We start from the raw sequence: 22,204 nt of genomic DNA on the forward strand, positions 1-22,204 counted from the left end.
GAGAACTCCTAGTAAATGAGTTGGCGAATAAAAGTTATTCTGATTCTACCACAGATATGTAGAAATAGAACAGATAGAAGAAGTGTTAGCCACAGTAGCGCCACACACCAGGTATTGCAGTGTTCCAACGAATGAGGTACACAGACTGTTCTGGTCCAGTTCCTTGGCGTAGCCCAGATCTATGATCTTATGGATCAACTACAGAGACGAAGAGAAAACAGTGTCAACGGTTATGCTTAACTTCATGATGTATGACATATTCATAGTATTAACTAATAAATTACACGGTAAAACAGTAACTACATAACATATAATTAACTAATAAATATCAAATAACTACTTTGGTGCTCTATGGCCTTTTAAAACGGTTTCATATAATAGTTATACGGCAAGCCCTGAACTCCAAACACTCACCTTCACCAGGAGGGTGTTTAGTATTGCTATTGTGTGTGAAACATTTCACGATAAAAAACATTTACGGTCAATTTAAACCGGAAAGAAATGAATGTGTTTTGTGCCGTAACCTTCATGCTATGAAATAATACAAGGGAGTAAATAACCATTTAGCAACAACATGTTTTAGTATGTCTGGTCTTAGTTATAGAACTTTATTTCTGTCCATGCAAACATATTGAGGAGTTTACTGATGGATGGTATATTCTGCTTCATTAACTAGACGACGACATATTATGCAAGGTAGGATCTATTCCAGAGATGTGGTGTCTGTCGGCTTTGGGGTTTGCAGTGGTTTGTTGTTCTGTGATTACGCAGGTAATGAACCCATATTGTCTGTGTGACTCAAAATCAAGTTAGCCTATTGAGCCAAATCCTAGGTATTTATCTGGGAGTGACTGCAAAGAGTTCAGTTTCTAAAATCACACAGGGAGACTCACTCTCTTCTCTCCCTGCTGGAGGACGATGTTCTCTGGCTTCAGATCTCTGTGGATGATCCTCTTCTTATGAAGGTAGGTCAGAGCAGAGGCTAGGAGACAGAGAGAGATGGGGGAGAGAGAGAGAGAATAAACAAAGCCAAGTTATCCAGTCACAACCCAGTGTAATCAAACAGGATCCTGGTATTTTAATCAAACATGTAATCAAATAGGATCCTGGGCTTCTTTCCTACTTTCTCTTGTCCATACAGACTAACCGGAGGAGAGTGTCAGCATCATTTAGGGGGTGAATCATTTGGCATTACATTACACTGCTAATAGGGCATCGAAAAGCAGCCTGACTACTCTGAAGTACAAGACAAATGATACAACCCTGTGTGTGTGTGTGTGTGTGTGTGTGTCTGTCAATGGGAGTTGGCTACGAGTGTTAAATGATGTGGATCCCGTAACCCCAGTGCCCCTGTATGTGTGTGTGTCAGGGCCCAGTGGGTGCTACATTGTTCCCACCATAGTTCAACAGGAAGAGGAATGATTTGTGTGCCTATTACTACTTGAGTATATGTTTTGCATGTCTATATTTGAAGTGTTTTCACCTGTCTGTCTGTGCCTGATCTCATAGATGTGAGATGTATGGATTTATATATGCATTCCTGAGCGTGTGTGTGTTTGTTTATTGATGCGTGTTTCCTCCTGTGAGTGTGGTGTGAGTGTGTTCAAGTGTAGAAGTCTGTACACGGTCCTGCGCTCTCATATCTGCGTGCATGTAGAAGATGATTTATTTGGTGTGAGTGTGACGATGTGAGCCTATGAATATCAGGAAGTTTGAAGTTAGCTTATGACGTTCAGCTTTATATTTAGTATGGTCATGTCTGGTCATGTCAAGCCAGTGAAAAATCTGTCAATGTATTCTTGAGTAAGGCACTTAACCGTACTTGCTCCTGTAATTGGCTCTGGATAAGAGAGTCTGCTGAATGTAAAAGGTATACAGAGTGATGGAAAACACTGTGTCAAAGTATCAAAACAAAACTCATCTGAAACATGTCAGCAGTTAAAGTTCAGCAACCGTGGAGCATCTAAAAAGACCTCTACTCCATGATTATAAAGAACAATAAAAACACATGTTTCTGGGTTCACTGGACGTCCTGGCTTGTCTTCACTATGTAATGTCATCAATCATCATTAATATGATTTAGAAGACACTATTATCCAAAACCAGAGGCTCACAGTAAACACATATATTCAGCCTGTGCAGGAATCAAACCATCACACTATGTGTGAGTACTGTCAATGGTGACTGGCCTGTGGTTAGGGACGTTGATGATGTCACTCTAAAGGTCAGACAGACAGGTGTGTGTGACACACAAAGTCCCCGCACATTTACTCCATCCAACAGGAAGTTTATCACACATTAACTGCCGCCTCACAGGAAGTGGCTCTGTGATGTCACCATCAGGAACGTGGAACATGGCCAAACTGCTGGCATATGACACAGACACCATGCTACACAATGTCTGACACTGTGAGAATTAGTCAAAATCAGTGTGCAAATGCAATGCCTTAGAGCTATTACTCACATATGTCCCGTAGCAGAATAAGGATGGAACCCTCCCTCATTCCACAGCAGTTCTCCAACAGGTTCAGATACTGGAGAGACACACACACACAGGAGAAACATGATCAGCATAAGGCTCTGTGTGTGTGTGTGTGTGTGTGTGTGTGTGTGTGTGTGTGTGTGTGTGTGTGTGTGTGTGTGTGTGTGTGTGTGTAACACACCTTCCTCAGGTCACCTCCCTGACAGTACTCCATGGCCAGTAGAGGTAGATCATTGATGCGTAAGGAGGACTGCAGCCCTTCAGGAACCTCCCTCGCTGCTACCACATTCACATGGTCCAGTCTGAGAGAGAGAGTGAGAGAGAGAGAGAGACAGAGAGGGAGAGAGAGAGGGGGGGGGGAGACAGAGAGGGAGAGAGAGAGGGGGGGGGGGAGACAGAGAGACAGAGAGAGAGAGAAGAGTGGGAGAAGGGATGGAGAACAGTGAATAATTGCTATGAAAAAGAGGAAGGTAGAGGGGGGGAGGGAGACAGTTATGTACTGTTGCATCACTGTAGAATGTATAAATGTGTTTCTGTTTGTCGCAGGCTGAACTTTCCTAAAACCGTCCAATAAAAACCAGTGAAAACAAATTAAACTAAAAGTGTAATTGGTTCCAGATTCTACAGGCAAAACAATAACATTGGAACATTAGAAAAATAACACTTTATAATTGTTTACTATATTACTGTACCAAGTGGTTAGGTGATACTGATGATGGTAATCATTAGGATAACAAATAGTCATGCGGTCAACATCGGTCAGCAGACAATGTACAGTCATTGTGTTTTAGTCACATAATGGTAGTCTGAGAAGTAACTGATTGCTAAACCAAACATGATCAGAATACCATAACAACCCATCAACACTGGAAACGGAGAGGCAGTATAGTGAAAAAGGTATGACTGGATATGGAAAGTCTCTCCCTCTTCTCCCTAGTGACTTCTGTAAGGTTAGCTGGCCTCCGCTGGGCAGGGTGTGCAGTTATGGGGTGTCTGTAAATGTATGATGTAGTGGGGTGTGTGTGAGGCGTTATAAGCTTTCTGTAAAAGTGTGACTCTATCAAAGGCTTTCATGCCTGGACTGCACACACACACACACACACACACAAAAAAAAAAACCTGAGGCAGACTTTGACTCAACATCTAAGGGCTTCAGTTGACCTTGGCTGAAAATCTGATGTTATTACATTGATACGATTCTTGGCAACCTGGGTTTAAACTCTGCATGGGCAAAGCTAGGACGGTGTGTGTGTGTGGCTTAGCAGTGCGTGGGTGCAAGAGAGGGTTGTGTTTGAGACCACGTCTGTCTGACAACAACACACTCGTTAAAGCATGACCTGATAACAAGAAGTCCTCACACCCATTCCCTCACACACATACATACTAAAGTACACACACTTACAAATGACCTCTCCACACCCACACCCAACTTGACACCAATAATTATCCCCCCCCCCTTCACACCCCATCTGACACCAAGACATAATCGTCACACCCCCACACACAGTGCCACTCACCAACAGGAGTACCACTGGCATCACAGCAAAGCTGAGTTGGTGGAACACTACCTATCCTATGCCAAATGACCAACACAGAACCCAGAGACATAACAAGTGTCAGTGTCATGGAATGTGCCCGTGACATCTTATGTGGCCTGTCTCTACAACAGAAGGGAAGTTGCGGCAGGATTGTTACGTTCGTCGATGGAAGGATCGGACCAAGGTGCAGCGTGATAGGCGTACATTTTCATTTATTAAATGAACACCGAAAAAAGGGATAAACAGCACAGTACCAAAAACAAGATCCCACACTCTACAGGTGGAAAAAGGCTGCCTAAGTATGATCCCCAATCAGAGACAACGATAGACAGCTGCCTCTGATTGGGAACCATACCCGGGCCATCAAAGAAATAAAAAACATAGATTGCCCACCCGAGGCCCACTTTCGCACGGCAAGTGCGGGGAGCTGGCACAGCACGCACCGGGCTGTGGATGCGTACTGGAGACACAGTGCGCATCACCGCAAAACATGGTGCCTGCCCGGTATCACGCTCCCCACGGTGAGCACGGGGAGTTGGCTCTGGTTCTAACCCTGGCTCTGCCAACCACCACGTGTGCCCCCTCCCCAAAATTTTTTGGAGCTGCCTCTTGGGTTTCCGTCGTGGTCGCGAACCCCGGTGTCGTCCTCCCGCGTCCAGGATCCCTTACCGTCCAGGATATCCTCCCATGTCCAGGATGTCTGCTCCTCCTGGCCACGCTGCTTGGTCCGTTTGTGGTGGGATCTTCTGTTACGTTCGTCGATGGAAGGATCGGACCAAGGTGCAGCGTGGTAGGCTTACATTTTTATTTATTAAATGAACACCGAAGAAGAAAAAAAAAAAAAAAAAAAAAATACGTAACATCTAGTAGGGCTAAACAGCACAGTACCAAAAACAAGATCCCAAAAACTACAGGTGGAAAAAGGCTGCCTAAGTATGATCCCCAATCAGAGACAACGATAGACAGCTGCCTCTGATTGGGAACCATACCCGGCCAACAAAGAAATAGAAAACATAGATTGCCCACCCTAGTCACACCCTGACCTAACCAAATAGAGAATTAAAAGGATCTCTAAGGTCAGGGTGTGACAAGGACGTTAATAGCAGAGAGAACAAAGCAAATTTGCATTTTTCACAATGCCTATCTCCCTGAATGTTCCTTACAAAGAAATCAAATAAAATGCGCCAAATACAAGAACCTGTTCCCAACAATGCAGAGTTAAAAGTATGAAAAATATTTTGTAAATAAAAAAGGAGTAACACAATAATGAGGCTATATACAGTGCATTTGGAAAGTACTCAGACCCCTTGACTCTTTCCACATTTTGTTACTTGACACCCTTATTCTATAATGGATTAAACACATGTTTTCTCTCATCAATCTACACACAATACCCCATAATGACAAAGTGAAAACAGGTTTACATTTTTTTTGACAAATTTATAAAAAATGAAAGAAAGAATACATTTATTACATAAGTATTCAAACCCTGCTATGAGACTTGAAATTGAGCTCAGGTGCATCCTGTTTCAATTGATAATCCTTGAGATGTTTCTACAACTTGATTGGTGCCGGCCAAACTGAGAAATTGGGGGAGAAGGGCCTTGGTCAGGATGATGACCAAGAACCCGATGGTCACTCTGACGGAGCTCTAGAGTTCCTATGTGGAGATGGGAGAACCTTCCAGAAGGACAACCATCTCTGCAGCACTCCACCAATTAGGCCTTTATGGTAGAGTGGCCAGGTGGAAACCTCTCCTCAGTAAAAGGCACATCACAGCCTGCTTGGAGTTTGCCAAAAGGTACCTAAAGGACTCTCAGACCATGAGAAACAAGATTCTCTGGTCTGATGAAACCAAGCGTGAACTCTTTGGCCTGAATGCCAAGCGTCACGTCTGAAGGAAACCTGGCACCATCCCTACGGTGAAGCATGGTGGTGGCACCATTTCAGCGACAGGAACTGGAGACTAGTCAGTATTGAGGGAAACATACAGAGAAAGTACTGAGAGATCCTTGATGCTCCAGAGCGCTCAGTGCCTCAAACTGGGGTGAAAGTTCACTTTCCAACAGGACAACAACCCTAAGCACACAGCTACGACAATGCAGGAGTGGCTGTGTGCCCAGCAGGAGTGGCTGTCAAGCCCAGCCAGAGCCCGGACTTGAACCCGATCGAACATCTCTGGAGACCTGAAAATAGCTGTGCAGCGATGCTCCCCATCCAACCTGACAGAGCTTGAGAGGATCTGCAGAGAAACTCCCCAAATATAAGTGTGTCAACTTAAGCTTGTAGCGTCATACCCAAGAAGACTCGAGGCTTTAATCACTGCCAAAGGTCTTTCAACAAAGTACTGAATAAAGACTTATGTAAATCTCAATACTTATGTAAATCTGATATTTATGTTTTTTAAAACCTCTACTGACTCCCCATCCTGCATGCGGGAGCGTAATCATCGCCTGACACTAATTAGCATAACGCAACGGACATAAATATCCCTAGAAAATATTCCTATTCATGAAAATCACAAATGAAATATATTGAGACACAGCTTAGCCTTTTGTTAATCACCCTGTCATCTCAGATTTTCAAAATATGCTTTACAGCCAAAGCTAGACAAGCATTTGTGTAAGTTTATCGTTAGCCTAGCATAGCATTATGCCTTGCTAGCAGCAGGCAACCTTTTCACAAATCAGAAAAGCAATCAAATTAAATTGTTTACCTTTGATGAACTTCGGATGTTTTCACTCACGAGACTCCCAGGTAGATAGTAAAAGTTCATTTTTCCCAAAATATTATTTTTGTAGACGAAATAGCTCCGTTTGTTCTTCACGTTTGGCTGAGAAATCGCCAGGAAATTGCAGTCACGAAAACGGCGAAAAATATTCCAAATTAGCTCCATAATATCGACAGAAACATGGCAAGCGTTGTTTATAATCAATCCTCAAGGTTTTTTTCTAATATCTATTCGATAATATATCCGTCGGGACAATTCGTTTTTCAGTAGGACCGATTGGAGTAATGGCTACCTCTGTATTTTACAGAGTCACCCTGGGAGCCATCAGGTGACCACTTACGCAATGTAGCCGCCTACGGCTATTCTTCAACATAAATGTGTAAAACTACGTCACAATGCTGTAGACACCTTGGGGAATACGTAGAAAGCGTAAGCTGGTTGATAGCACATTCACAGCTCAATAGGGACTCATTGGAACGCAGCACTTTCAAAATATGGGGCACTTCCGGATTGGATTTTTCTCAGGCTTTCGTCTGCAACATCAGTTCTGTTATACTCACAGACAATATCTTTACAGTTTTGGAAACGTTAGAGTGTTTTCTATCCAAAGCTGTCAATTAGATGCATATTCTAGCATCTTGTCCTGACTAAATATCCCGTTTAAAACGGGAACGTTTTCTTCCCAAAAATGAAAATACTGCCCCTAGAGTCGCAACAAAACAAATTGACAAAAATGTCTAAAAAGCTGTTTTTGCTTTGTCATTATGGGGTATTGTGTGTAGATTGATGAGGGAAAAAAACTATTGAATCCATTTTAGAATAAGGCTGTAACGTAACAGAATGTAGAAAAACTAAAGGGGTCTGAATACTTTCCGAATGCACCGTACAAGGAGTACCAGTACCGAGTCAATGTGCAGGGGTATGAGGTAATTGAAGGAATACAACATGTACATGTGGGTAGGCGTAAATGTGACTAGGCAATCAGGATTTATAATAAACAGAGTAGCAGCAGCGTATGAGTGATGCTGAGTAATATTGAGTGATGCTGTGAGTAAAATAGGCTCAAATGGGATTATCGTAACGTAATCCCAATTGGTGATTTGGTAATAAGCCTAATTTGTTGGATTCACACTGCCAAACCTCCTGTCTTAATGTACTACATAGTCATCCATATCCATTCCCCTGCTGAGTTGGCAGATATGACCCATATGGATTGGTCTACAGCTAAACCTAAACCCACTGTAAAGCTAAGTGGACCCATTGCCATACTGCTCGCACCATGCAAGTCCCTTAAGATCGCTAAATAATAAGAAAACGTTTTCGTAGACATAAAAGTCTCTCACCTCTTCATGATCTGTATCTCCAAACACCAGCGTTCTCTGTTCCTCTCACTCAGCTCCTGACGACACTGCTTAATGGCTATCTGCTCCTCTGTGTCCTACACAACAACACACAGGTAGGATTAGACACACACACACACACACACACACACTAACACTATTACAATGCTGTTACAATACATACACACAGTACACAGAAAGAGACAGGCCTGACACAACGTAAAGCGTAAGAGGCAGCGTAAAGCCTGTCAGAAGTATAATAGCCACATTAATCAATTTCAGTGTCAAGAAAAAGTATGTGAACACTTTGGAAATACCTGGATTTCTGCATAAATTGGTCATACAATTTGATCTAATCTTCATCTAGATCACAACAGTAGACAAACACAGTCTGCTTAACTTCACTAGGGTCGGGGGCACCATTTTCACTTCCGGATGAAAAGCATGCCCAAAGTAAACTGCCTGCTACTTTGGGCCAGAAGCTAGGATATGCATATATAGGTTCAATTTGGATAGAAAACACTCTAAAGTTTCCAAAACTGTTCAAATAATGTCTGTGAGTATAAAAGAACTGACTTGGCAGACGAAACCTGAGAAGAATCCATCCAGGAAGTGGGATTTTTTAAATGTTTGTAGTTTTCTATCGAATGCCATTACAGTATCCATTGACTTAGGACTCACTTCCTATGGCTTCCACTAGATGTCAACAGACTTTAGAAATTGTTTCAGTCTTGTATTCTGAAAAATGAAGGAGTAAGACCACACTGAATGAGTGGACCATTCAGTGTCCCAGAGCTTTTTCATGCGCATGACCGAGAGTGTGCCTTACTTGTTTACCTTTTATATTGACAACATTATTGTCCGATTGAAATATTATTGATTATTATGACTAAACACAACCTGGGGATTGATTATAAACATCGTTTGACATGTTTCTACGAATTTTACGGATACTATTTCAATTTTTCATCTGCCTGTTGTGACTGCGTTTGAGCCTGTGGATTACTGAACAAAACGCGCAAACAAAACGGAGGTTTTTGGATATAAACATGGACTTTATCGAATAAAACAAACATTTATTGAGTAAATGGGAGTCTTGTGAGTGCAACCATATGAAGATCATCAAAGGTAAGTGATACATTTTATCACCATTTCTGACTTGAGTAACTCCTCTACTTGGCTTGTTACTGTTTGTAATGATTTGTCTGCTGGGCACTGTTCTCAAATTATCGTATGGTATGCTTTTGCCGTAAAGCCTTTTTGAAATCTGACACCGTGGTTGGATTAAGAAGAAGTTAATCGTTGAAACAATGTACACTTCTATGTTTTACGAATTTTCATAATGAGTATTTCTGTTTTTGAATTTGGCGCTCTGCAATTTCACTGCATGTGTGCCAGGTGGGATGCTAGTGTCCCACGTACCCTAGTGAGGTTAAACTAATAACACACAAACAATTATACGTTTTCATGTCTTTATTGAACACACCATGTAAACATTCAAAGTGCATGGTGGTAAAAGTATGTGAACCCTTGGATTTAATAACTGGTTGATCCACCTTTGGCAGCGATAACCTCAACCAAATGTTTTCTGTAGTTGCGGATCAGACCTGCACAACAGTCAGGAGGAATTTTGGACCATTCCTCTCTACAAAACTGTTTCAGTTCAGCAATATTCTTGGGATGACTGGTGTGAACTGCTCTCTTGAGGTCATGCCACAGCATCTTTTTTTTAAATTTTTTACCTTTACTTAACTAGGCAAGTCAGTTAAGAACAAATTCTTATTTTCAATGACGGCCTAGGAACAGTGGGTTAACTGCCTGTTCAGGAGCAGAACGACAGATTTGTACTTTATCAGCTCGGGGATTTGAACTTGCAACCTTTCGGCTGCTAGTCCAACGCTCTAACCACTAGGCTACCCTGCCGCCCAATCGGGTTGAGGTCAGGACTGACTGGGCCACTCCAGAAGGCACATTTTCTTCTGTTTAAGCCATTCTGTTGTTGGTTTACTTCTGTGTTTTGGGTCGTTGTCCTGTTGCATCACCCAACTATTGTTGAGCTTCAACTGGCGGACAGATAGCCTAACATTCTCCTGCAAAATGTCTTGATGAACTTGGGAATTCATTTTTCCGTTGACGATAGCAAGCTGTCCAGGCCCTGAGGCAGCAAAGCAGCTCCAAACCATGATGCTCCCTCCACCATACTTTACAGTTGGGTTGAGGTTTTGATGTTGGCGTGCTGTGCCTTTTTTTCTCTACACATAGTGTTGTGTGTTCCTTCCAAACAACTCAACTGTTGTTTCATCTGTCCACAGAATATTTTGCCAGTAGCACTGTCGAACATCCAGGTGCACTTTTGCAAACTTCAGACGTGCAGCAATGTTTTTTTTGGACAGCAGTGGCTTCTTTCGTGGTGTCCTCCCATGAACATCCATCACATCAGGCAATGCTTCTTGTGAATAGCAAACTCAAATTTTGTGAGTTTTTTTTTTTAGGGCAAGGCAGCTCTCACCTACATCTCCTCCAATATCGTCTCATTGATTGGACTCCAGGTTAGCTGACCACTGACTCCAATTATCCAAAAGCTAAGTCATTAGCCTGGGGTTCACATACTTTTTCCAACCTACACTGTGAATGTTTAAATTATGTATTCAATAGAGACAAGAAAAATACAATAATTTGTGTGCTATTAATTTAAGCACACTATGTTTGTCTATTGTGACATTGATGAAGATCAGATGTTATGACCAATTCATGCAGAAATCCAGGTAATTCCAAAGGGTTCACATACTTTTTCACTGTAACACTTAAACTCTGGGCAAAACATAACGAGCTGTACGACCAGCTTATCGTTTATTTTGGGTATTATGATGTTATCCTCAACAATCCAGGAAGTAACGGATAGAATCATCACCAGTGATTCAGAAAGTAGCAGAGGAAGTCCCATTAACACAATGCCATAGCCCATCATGCCCGTCCCTCCACTTCCTACGACAGACCGAAGTTACACTATACATACAAACGGATGTGAACACCCCCTCAAATGAGTGGATTTGGCTATTTCAAACCCACCCGTTGCTGACAGGTGTATAGAATTGAGGACACAGCTATGCAATCTCCATAGACAAACATTGGCAGTAGAATGGCTTTACTGAAGAGCTCAGTGACTTTCAATGTGGCACTGTCATAGGATGCCACCTTTCCAACAAGTCAGTACATCAAATTTCTGCCCTGCTAGAGCTGCACCGGTCAACTGTAAGTGCTGTTATTGTGATGTGGAAACGTATTGGAGCAACAACGACTCAGATGCGAAGTGGTAGGCCACACAAGCTCACAGAACGGGACCACAGAGTGCTGAAGCATGTAACGCGTCTGTCCTCATTTGCAACACTCACTAACTCTGGAAGCAACGTCAGCACCAGAACTGTTCGTCAGGTGCTTCATGAAATGGGTTTCCATGGCCAAGCAGCTGCACATAAGCCTAAGATCATCATGCGCAATGCCAAGCGTCGGCTGGAGTCGTGTAAAGCTTGGAAACACGTTCTCTGGAGTGATGAATCACGCTTCACCATCTGGCAATCTGACGGACAAATCTGGGATTGATGGAGGCCAAGAGAACACTACTGCCGGAATGCACAGTGCCAACTATAAAGTTTGGTGGAGGAGGAATAATGGTCTGGGGCCGTTTTTTCATGGTGAAATCTTAACTCTACAGCATAGAATGGCATTCTATACAATTCTGTGCTTCAAACTTTGTGGCAACAGTTTGGGGAAGGCCCTTTCCTGTTTTAGCATAACAATGCCTCTGTGCACAAAGGCGAGGTCCATACAGAAATGGTTTGTCGAGATCAGTGTGGAAGAACTTGACTGGCCTGCACAGAGCTAGTGGAAAGTATGGTGGAAATTACAAGATTATGTTATAATACTGTTATTGCATCAAATGTTTGTTTTATGCAACAGAATAAGTGGTTGTAAGAACACTCATCTGTGTGTGTTCTACTGAGGATGGGCCTCTGAAGATTTACGATGTCTTTGGGTGATACCGCATTCCAGAGCATGAGTTAATGTTTCTGTTCTATACGGTACCAGGGAGAGATGACTCCAGAGCCAGACCCTGGTCTCTACACAATGAGATACTGTCTGCTGTGAATTATAAGTATATTTCATACAAATCTTAACCCATTCCATACATCTGTTGTTTCTCATGTAGACTGAAGGAGGATGGACTTTGCTATAAAATGCTTTGGCTCAAACCAGCTTGTTGAGCTCTCAGTGATCACCTCCAGGGGTGGTTACCAACCAGCTCCATTACTGCACTAATTAAATAATAAAGTTAGATTGTTTTGAAGAAATCTAGAAGTCTCTCCTTTTGATTACAATAATTCCACCACAATTTTGGCGGCGAGGATGCAATGATAAACTTAATTAGATGCATTAGATGCAACCAGGGGAAAGCCACTCTCCACTATTTGGAGCAGATCAGGTCCCCACCTGGCTGGGAGCGTCAGCTGAATGGATACATCATCTCGAACAGAATTGAATTAAGGATGAGACGGGTTTCTTTCAATAATTGAACTTGAAAGTGCATAGAATTAATAGTACTAATTAGACATTAACTGAACGTTTAAGTGATGAACAGATAAGAAAAAATATAAAAAATAAATGCCCCTGTTGAGGGTACACTCAGAGCGAGGTCTTCCTTAAGAGGGCCACAGCTGGGGTAACTAAACAGGACTGAGTTGAGTTGATGAGAGTGTTCTTAAGTGAGATATCCTTGGACATGATTGTTAATTAGCCAGTTGCGGGCTACCAAAAGTCCAGATCCGTGGTAATGGCTTGATGACAGTAGGACTGGTGAGGTTAATGTATTGAATGAAGAACGAGAGTGCAGGTGACGCCTTGCGAGGCATCTGACTTTAAATGTTTTCACATTTTAACGTGTATGTAATTGATCAAATGTTTTGTTAAATGAGGTAAACAGGTATGCCCTGGGTTGCAATTGTTGGGTGTAATTGTGCGTGTTTTTGATATTCCTGGTACTTAGAAAATACAAGGTAAGAAAGGATTTTTGGGACCATGTTAAAAAGGTAGATAGGAGACATCGGTACTCTGTAGGTTGTTTTGCACATTTGGATAGATGGAAGATAATCTATAGTAATCGCAGTAGGCGATATCCCAGTGTGGCTACAACACCCAGTTTTGGGACCACTAATTAGGCGATCTTTTGATAATGGTATAGGTTTCCCTGTTCATATAGTCAGGTTTTGAAATCCTGTGTGGATAATCATTGTAGAAGTGTGCTGTGTGGGTGCAATAGGTTGACTCTGTGTGGGTAACCTTTCAATGATGTTCTGCGTGGACATCTGACCAATTCTGTGTGAGTGGTCTGACCAATCCTGTGTGGATGGTTTTTTAGTAATGTTCTGTGTGAGCATTTGATCAATCATGTGTGGTTGATCATGAAGGCTTTTTGTGAGCCTGAGATAAATAATAATTAGTAGATAAGTTAATGATATGAAATGGTTTAAAATAGTTAGGTACATATGTGAAAGCTATAAACCAAATCCACCTATAGAAGTAAGAAAATATTCCTGCAGGTTATACAAATATTGATTATGTGTGTTTGTGATCAGTACTGTGTGAATGTGATATGAGAGTTATGAGAGTTGTGTGAGTGGGTAAATAAGATATAAACATTTGTATAATAAGATGATTGAAATTTGGTTAATAAATGTTCATATAATGTTATCATAAAATATATTGGACAGTATTGAGAGAGGGATGTTAGCAGCAAGTCTATAGTTTCTGGGAGCCTAGACTTTGCCGTGGTTTCTGGGAGGTCAGAGAACTGTTGAGGATTCCATGACGGGCTGGTTATTGTACGGGAAACAAATGTACATTTTTTGGGGTTCCGCTGGGAGTTTGCTTGGAGAGCTGCTTCGTAGCTGTGGAGTGTCCTTGAAAACGCAAATGGAATGGTTGATGTGAGTACATAAGAATTTATTACATTTTATATGGATTTTGTGAAGATATGAAAATATGATGTGTGTATAATCGATTACTGGAGATTTGATAAAATAATACTGGGAATATAACGAGATGCAACTTAAACAACCCATACGTAGACGTACGTAGGTTTTCAGTTGGTCCCTTTAATGGATTATTTGATAAAGATGAGGTTTAAGCATTATTCAACTGTCTACAAAGTCTGGGCAATTGTCTCAGAAACTGATTGGAGTGTGTCTACTTTTGGTTAACCTTTTGTGTGTAGGGGGTAGTATTTTCGTTTTTGGCTAAAAAACGTACCCATTTGAAACTGCCTATTTCTCAGCCCCAGAAACTAGAATATGCATATCATTGTCAGATTGGGATAGAAAACACTATAAAGTTTCCAAACTGTAAAAATATTGTCTGTGAGTATAACAGAACTGATATTGCAGGCGAAAACCTGAGGAAAATCCAATCAGGAAGTGCCTCTTATTTTGAAACCTCTCTGTTCCTATGCATGCCTATGCTCCATTTAAAGGGATATCAACCAGATTCCTTTTTCTATGGCTTCCCTAAGGCGTCAACAGTCTTTAGACATAGTTTCAGGCTTTTATTTTGAAAAATGAGCGTGAAAGATCACATTGCTCAAGTGGATAGGTGGGGGCTCTCAGAGTGAGTTTTGTGCTACAGAGTAAAGCGGCCATTGTTTCTCCTAGTGTTATTGAAAATCACCCGGTTGATATATTATCGAATATATATTTTAAAAACAACCTGAGGATTGATTATAAATAACGTTTGACATGTTTCTGTGGACATTATGGATATTATTCGGAATATACGTCTGCGTTGTCATGACCGCTCTTTCCTGTGGATTTCTGAACATAACGCGACAAACAAACGGTATTTTGGGTATAAAAATAATCTTTATGGAACAAAAAATAACATTTGTTGTGTAACTGGGAGTCTCGTGAGTGAAAACATCCGAAGATCATCAAAGGTAAACTATTAATTTGATTGCTTTTCTGATTTTCGTGACCTAGCTACTTAATGCTTAGTGTACATAATGTTTTTCTATGCTATCGATAAACTTACACAAACGCTTGGATTGCTTTCGCTGTAAAGCATAATTTCAAAATCTGAGATGACAGGTGGATTAACAAAAGGCTAAACTGTGTTTTGCAATATTGCACTTGTGATTTCATGAATATGAATATGCTATGCTATTCAGCGGTTGCTGACGAAAATGATCCCGCTAACGGGATGGGTAGCGTCAAGAAGTTAACTTACCATAACGATGTAACTATAAAATGCTTATTGGATTATTCTCTGTACGGGTTGTTGGGGGTTCACCTTGGGGTCATGATAGGGGCTGTACCAAATGTTTGATATATTATAATAATTGATTATGCTATGTTGTATTAATAGAAGGGGAGGGGTTATAAGAACCATCCCTCCTTACATTTATAGGGTCCTTAGACTACAGATTATCAATATATATATATATTCATTATAGAGGTTTAATATTGTTCCACAGTTTATTTTCTAGTCTCTACCTCTTATAAGGAAACGGTCTGAGAAATGTGTGACTGAGACAGAACTGTAGGGGAGTGTAAGAGATAAGAGACTAGTCAGACATTCCACTATAAATCAGCTTGGGGAGTGGACAATTACTGGTTAGCCCTTAGAAAACACTGGAACTATTGTATCTCTCTTGCAAGTTTGTATAGCTGTGTATGCATGGGCTTGGTCTGATGAGTAGAAGGTAATGACGTATGCAGTGACATCACCTATTTTGAAGAACTGTTGTCAACTTCTGTTAATGCAATTGCATTAATAAAGGTTTTTGAATTATTTAATTAAAGATATTGTCTGAATGATAATTTCACCAATGAGCCAATGATTGACAAGGAACAAGGAACGAACCCCAACAGCGTACTACATTTAAAATAAAACTGCCCATAAGGTAGTATGAGAGGAGTTGATATATTTATGTAATAAACCTTTTTCCATAAAGTTAGAGCGAAATAAGATTGAATCTCGACGTAACTTATAACGTTGTACAAAGCCTAGGGTTTCCATCAAACTAAGTATCATTGTGGAGCTAATGGGATGTAGTAAAATAATTGAAATATGTCGCTTGAGAAAAGATCATCTGCTTACAATGTAATTGGTCATAGTGTTTTGTGTTTTCGTTATATATTTTGGTCAGGCCAGGGTGTGACATGGGTTTATGTGTTGTGTTTCGTATTGTTTTATAGGATTTGGGATTGCTAATGATTAGGGGTGTGTCTAGTTAGGTTTGGCTGCCTGAGGCGGTTCTCAATCTGAGTCAGGTGATTCTCGTTGTCTCGGATTGGGAACCGTATTTAGGTAGCCTGGGTTTCGCTTTGTATTTCGTGGGTGATTGTTCCTGTCTCTGTGTAGTTTCACCAGATAGGCTGTAATTAGGTTTCACGTTCCGTTTGTTGTTTTGTATTTTGTATAGTTATTTCATGTGTCACTTTTTCCATTAAAATCATGAGTAACCACCACGCTGCATTTCGGTCCTCTCTTTCTACAAACGAAGAACGCCGTTACAGTAATACATTGTCTGTTGCCTAAATGGAGTCGTTTTTAAATAACTGAATCAAAAAAGGGACAGTTACCTACATCTAATGAATTCTAATAATAGTGGATAGGTAATTGCGATAGAGCTGTGACCATGAACATAATTGAAATCTAAACATGGGTATTACTTACAACTGCAATGAACTGAAGTTGTGGGCAGGAAAAGGATCTGATATTCCAAAATGTGTTTTTTTTCTTATGAATTGACTGATGTATTTTATAAATGTGGCGCATTACATGTTACTTTTAAAGTCTTGTACATTTCATAAGTAGGAAACCGAAAGAGAAGAGATAATTGTCAAGTTAGTTTTTAACAGTTGGATCAGTCCCTAGAGCAAGGGATCAAGCCCTAGGGGGGGGAAAGCCAGCCAGCACACAGACATTGTTCTCCAGGAGTGGAGTGAGCAGTTCTGGACTATTATAGGCAGTAGAGACTAGAGACTGACAGGTGGGTGAAAGGCCAAAGCATGAGAGCCGCAGGGACCACAGAGAGAGGAAGGTCATTGAATCTATCTGAATAAAGACATAAAGTTACATAAAGGACCATTTAGGAATCATAGAGAACAAAGGTCTAAAGCTCTTAATACATTAACATCCTTTTCATAACTCTGATGGGGTCATACATCTATGACAATGAAGCATGTAAAGTACCAGCCAGCAAGAGGATTTGACACAATGCTAACTGTCATTACCACTGACCTCCATTGTTGGTAGGGGTCCACATAGTACTACCACTGTGCCCTTTCAGCTGAATTCACCTGAGACAACACTGAGCAGCATTTCCAGTAAACAAAGTGGTGCATACAGTCAGATAGACAGATAGACAGTGCACAGATAGAGGACAGAAAGAGCTAACTAAATGGGTGTGGACAAGTTCCAATGGTGTAGCTATAATAATGTACATCTAGTCATCCTGTGACTAGATGTGATGTCATAGGCCAGGGAGGATGCAGAGTTCTATGGGCCAGGTCACAGAATAAAGATGAGTGTATTTCCTGTAAGTTACATTTAAAGCATTCATGATGAGGGAATTTAAAATTACATCAAATATTAATGTGGGAGCCTCCATAGGTTCCGCTAGGCATGCAGCAGCATAGGTTGTAGGCTATCTGATGACAGTATGAAACATGAAAAATGCCACATAGGGTGCTCATACATCATAGCATAGCACTTTTGCAAACACACAAAATATGGTAAAAGTTATAGGTAACAAAATACACACATGAATGGTGTGCTACTGTTAAAGTTATGCACCTTGTTCTGCCATCGGGTGACATTCCCGAAGCCCCCGGTCCCCAGGCGTTCCTTCAGCTCCCAGGAGCCACAGCTCTGCTGCTGCTGCAGGGGAACGCGACTCATGATCCTCAGATAGTCCTGACCTCAGCCACACAACAACACAGGATCTGAAAAAATGTTTACTACAGCATTATTAGCCTGTATGTACACTGTATGTAGGCCTAACTAACGCATGTCTGGACCATTGGGGCACTGAAGGTAAGGCAAGCAGAGCCGCAACGATTTCTAAATATATGGTAACAAGTAACTACAGCTACTACTTGCCCTATAATGACAGTGTTACTAGCTCAACATCCATTGCTGTTCTCTCTGAATACATAATAGGCTACATTGTATAAACACTGAAATGACCAGACTGATTGTCAGCAGGCTACAGGAGAACATCAAATGTATTCTTTATAAAGCAGCAGCACAGCAGTATCATGCGGATAGTTTGTTTCGATTTATAAAAAATAAAAGTATGCTTATATTGTGTTTATAAACTTTACAAGCTTACTAGTTGTTTTCCACTCATTATAGAAGATTACAGCTGGCATTAGGCTTCCCCGATGCTACTGTAATGTAGCACAACTACCGCGAGCACCTCTCACCTTTCGCTCGTGAGTAGTGACTGTAAAATTAGTCCTACCTGAAAAGTAGACTTTGGCCAACGAAAAAAGTTAGTTTGATAATGATAGACGCAGCTACCTAGCATACACTTTTGTTCATGAAAGTAACCTTCACTTTCTCTCGATTTACTACTGTAGCTGGGGGGGAAAAAATTCTCAAAGTCTACTTCCTGAAAGTCATATTTCCTGTAAACCTGAACGCGGGGTCGATCCGCCCACAAAGAGCATAGCGTATTCTTAGTCTGTAGACTGGTACTGCTGATATAGGTCGATGCCTGATACACGGATACAGTAGCTAGGTTCATAATCTCTGTCAGTGTCTCCAATGGAGAATCTGGGACGACTGTTGTCTTAGTTTGGAGTAGGATATCTAAAGAGATAATGTGACAGATGTGCCAATAGCTGTTATCGTAAGAAAATGATAGGCTGCTAACGTTACATTAAACGAGGGAAGATATCCAGCTTTTGTCAAATTAACGTGAAAAGTTTAAATGTTTTGCTTTTTTAACGCAATTATCCTAACCTGCTGTGTAAATTCTCCTAACCTGCTACAAAAGTTCAAATCTGAAGTTAATTTGACAAAAGCTGGATCCCTTCTAGCCATGACACTACAAGTGGTCTGTTCACTCCAGTGGAGTGTGGGGGGGGGCTCAAACTGATAAATTATACACTACATGGCCAAAGGTATGTGGACACCCATTCAAATGAGTGTATTTGGCTATTTCAGCCACACCCGTTTCTGACAAACACTGGCAGTAGAATGGCCTTACTGAAGAGCTCGGTAACTTTCAACGTAGCACCGTCATAGGATGCCACCTTTCCTGCAAGTCAGTTAGTAAAATGTCTGCCCTGCTAGCTGCCCCAGTCAACTGTAAGTGTTGTTATTCTGAGGTGGAAAAATCTAGGAGTAACAACGTCTCAGTGGTAGGCCACACAAGCTCACAGAATGGGACCGCCGAGGGCTGAAGCACATAGCATGTAAAAATCGTCATTCCTCGGTTGCAACACTCACTACCGAGTTTCAAACTGCCCCTGGAAGCAATGTCAGCACAAGAACTGTTAGTCGGGAGCTTCATGAAATGGGTTTCCATGGCCGAGCAGCCTAAGATTTCCATGCACAATGCCAAGCGTTGGCTGGAGTGGTGTAAATTTCGCAGCCATTGGACTCTGGAGCAGTGGAAACGCATTCTCTGGAGTGATGAATCACTCTTCACCATCTGGCAGTCCGACAGATGAATCTGGGTTTGGTGGATGCTAGGAGAACGGTACTGCCCCAATGCATAGTGCCAACTATAAAGTTTGGTGGAAGAGGAATAATGGTCTGGGGCTATTCTTCATGGTCGGGATAGACCCGTTAGTTCCAGTGAATTCAAATGTTAACCCTACAACATACAATAACATTCTAGATGATTCTGTGCTTCCAACTTTGTGGCAACGGGGTGGGGAAGGCCCTTTCCGGTTTCAGCATTACAATGCCCCTGTGCACAAAGGCGAGGTCCATACAGAAGTGGTTTGTAGAGATCGGTGTGAAAGAACTTGACTGGCCTGCACAGAGCCCTGACCTCAACAAAATCGAACACCTTTGACATGAATTGGAACACCGACTGCGAGCCAGGCCTAATCCTCCAACACCAGTGCCTGACCTCACTAATGCTGTCGTGGCTGAATGAAAGCAAGTCCCCCCAGAAATGTTCCAACATATAGTGGAAAGCCTTCTCAGAAGAGTGGAGGCTGTTATCGCAGCAAAGGGGGGACCAACTCCATATTAATGTCCATGATTTTGGAAGTAGATGTTTGATGGTGTTCACATACTTTTGGTCATGTAGTGTACTTTAAAAAAAGAGTACTATTATTATTATTTTACGATGCCCAACTCATGAGGCCCCTTGATGATGTGAGGCCCAAGGCGATTTCCCCTTCTGCCTAATGGTAAGTCCGCCACTAGTCACCATATTAATCGTATATAAACGCAACATTCAACATTTTAAAAGATTTTACTGAGTTATAGTTCATTTAAGGAAATCAGTCAATTGAAATAAATTAATTAGGCCCTTATCTATGGATTTCACATGACTGGGAATACAGATTGCATCTGTTGGTCACAGATACCTTAAAAATAGGTAGAAACGTGGATCAGGAAACCAGTCAGTATCTGGTGTGCAGCACGACATCTCCTTCGCATAGAGTTGATCAGGCTGTTGATTGTGGCCTGTGGAATGTTGTCCCACTCTTCTTCAATAGCTGTGCGAAGTTGTTGGATATTGGTGGGAACTGGAACACGCTGTCGTACATGTTGATCCAGAGCATCCCAAGCTTGCTCAATGGGTGACATGTCTAGTGAGTATGCAGGCCATGGAAGAACTGGGACATTTTCAGCTTCCAGGAATTGTGTGCAGATCCTTGCGACAAAGAAACTTGCATTATCATGCTGAAACGTGAGGTGATGGCTGCAGATGAATGGCACGACAATGGGCCTCAGGATCTCAAATAAAATAACATTTTAATGGTCACATACACGTGTTTACCAGATGTTATTGCGGGTGTAGCGAAATGCTTGTGCTTCTAGCTCCAACAATGCAGTAATATCTAACAAGTAATATCTAACATTTACACAACCTATACCCAATACACACAAATCTAGTAAAGGAATGGAATTAACAATGTAAAAATATATGGACGAGCGATGTCAGAGCGGCATAGAATAAGATACAGTAGAATAGTATAGGATACAGTATATACATATGAGCTGGGTAATGCAAGATATGTAGACATTATTAAAGTGACTAGTGTTCCATTTATTAAAGTGGCCCTTGATTTCAAGTCTATGTATATAGGCAGCAACCTCTAATGTGCTAGTGATGGCTATTTAACAGTCTGATGGCCTTGAGAAGCTGTTTTTCAGTCTCTCTGTCCCCGTTTGATCCACCTGTACTGACCTCGCCTTCTGGATGATAGCGGGGTGAACAGGCAGGGGTTCGGGTGGTTGTTGTCCTTGATGATCTTTTTGGCCTTCCTATGATATCGGGTGCTGTAGGTGTCCTGGAGGGCAGGTAGTTTGTCCCCGGTGATGCATTGGGTTGACCGCACCACCCTCTGAAGAGCCCTGCGGTTCCGGCGGTGCAGTTGCCGTACCAAGCGGTGATACAGCCCGACAGGATGCTCTTTCATTGTGCATCTGTAAAAGTTTGTGTTTTAGGTGTGCATTCAAATTGCCATTGGTAAAATGCAATTGTGTTCGTTGTTCGTAGCTTATGCCTGCCCATGCCATAACCTTACCGCCACCATGGGACACTCTGTTCATCACAACGTTGACATCAGCAAACTGCTCACCCACACAACGCCATACACACTGTCTGCCCGGTACAGTTGAAACCGGGATTAACCTGTGAAGAGCACACTTTTCCAGCGTGCAGTGGCCATTGAAGGGGAGCATTTGCCGACAGAAGTCAGTTACGACGCCAAACTGCAGTCAGGTCAAGACCCTGGTGAGGATGATGAGCACGCAGATTAGCTTCCCTGAGATGGTTTCTGACAGTTTGTGCAGAAATTCTTCAGTTGTGCAAACCCTCAGTTTTTTCAGCTGTCCGGGTGGCTGGTTTCAGATGATTCAGCAGGTG

General features: G+C 41.8%; 1 protein-coding gene across 1 annotated transcript in view; it reads right to left on the reverse strand.

The window, feature by feature from the left end:
• ikbkb (inhibitor of nuclear factor kappa B kinase subunit beta) overlaps positions 1–18,841 on the reverse strand; it is a 22,058-nt gene extending 3,217 nt beyond the window's left edge. The window contains exons 1-7 of the mRNA XM_031829421.1: positions 18,608–18,841; positions 17,938–18,086; positions 8,095–8,189; positions 2,664–2,784; positions 2,465–2,534; positions 894–982; positions 67–198 (exon numbers count right to left, since the gene is read on the reverse strand). Of these exons, the coding sequence (XP_031685281.1) occupies positions 67–198; positions 894–982; positions 2,465–2,534; positions 2,664–2,784; positions 8,095–8,189; positions 17,938–18,042 (612 nt within the window). The 5' untranslated portion in view covers positions 18,043–18,086; positions 18,608–18,841. The remainder of the gene's footprint in view (positions 1–66; positions 199–893; positions 983–2,464; positions 2,535–2,663; positions 2,785–8,094; positions 8,190–17,937; positions 18,087–18,607) is intronic.
• Positions 18,842–22,204: the final 3,363 nt, after the last annotated feature.

The sequence above is a fragment of the Oncorhynchus kisutch genome, linkage group LG8 (genome assembly GCF_002021735.2).
Source record: "Oncorhynchus kisutch isolate 150728-3 linkage group LG8, Okis_V2, whole genome shotgun sequence".
Taxonomy (NCBI): domain Eukaryota; kingdom Metazoa; phylum Chordata; class Actinopteri; order Salmoniformes; family Salmonidae; genus Oncorhynchus; species Oncorhynchus kisutch.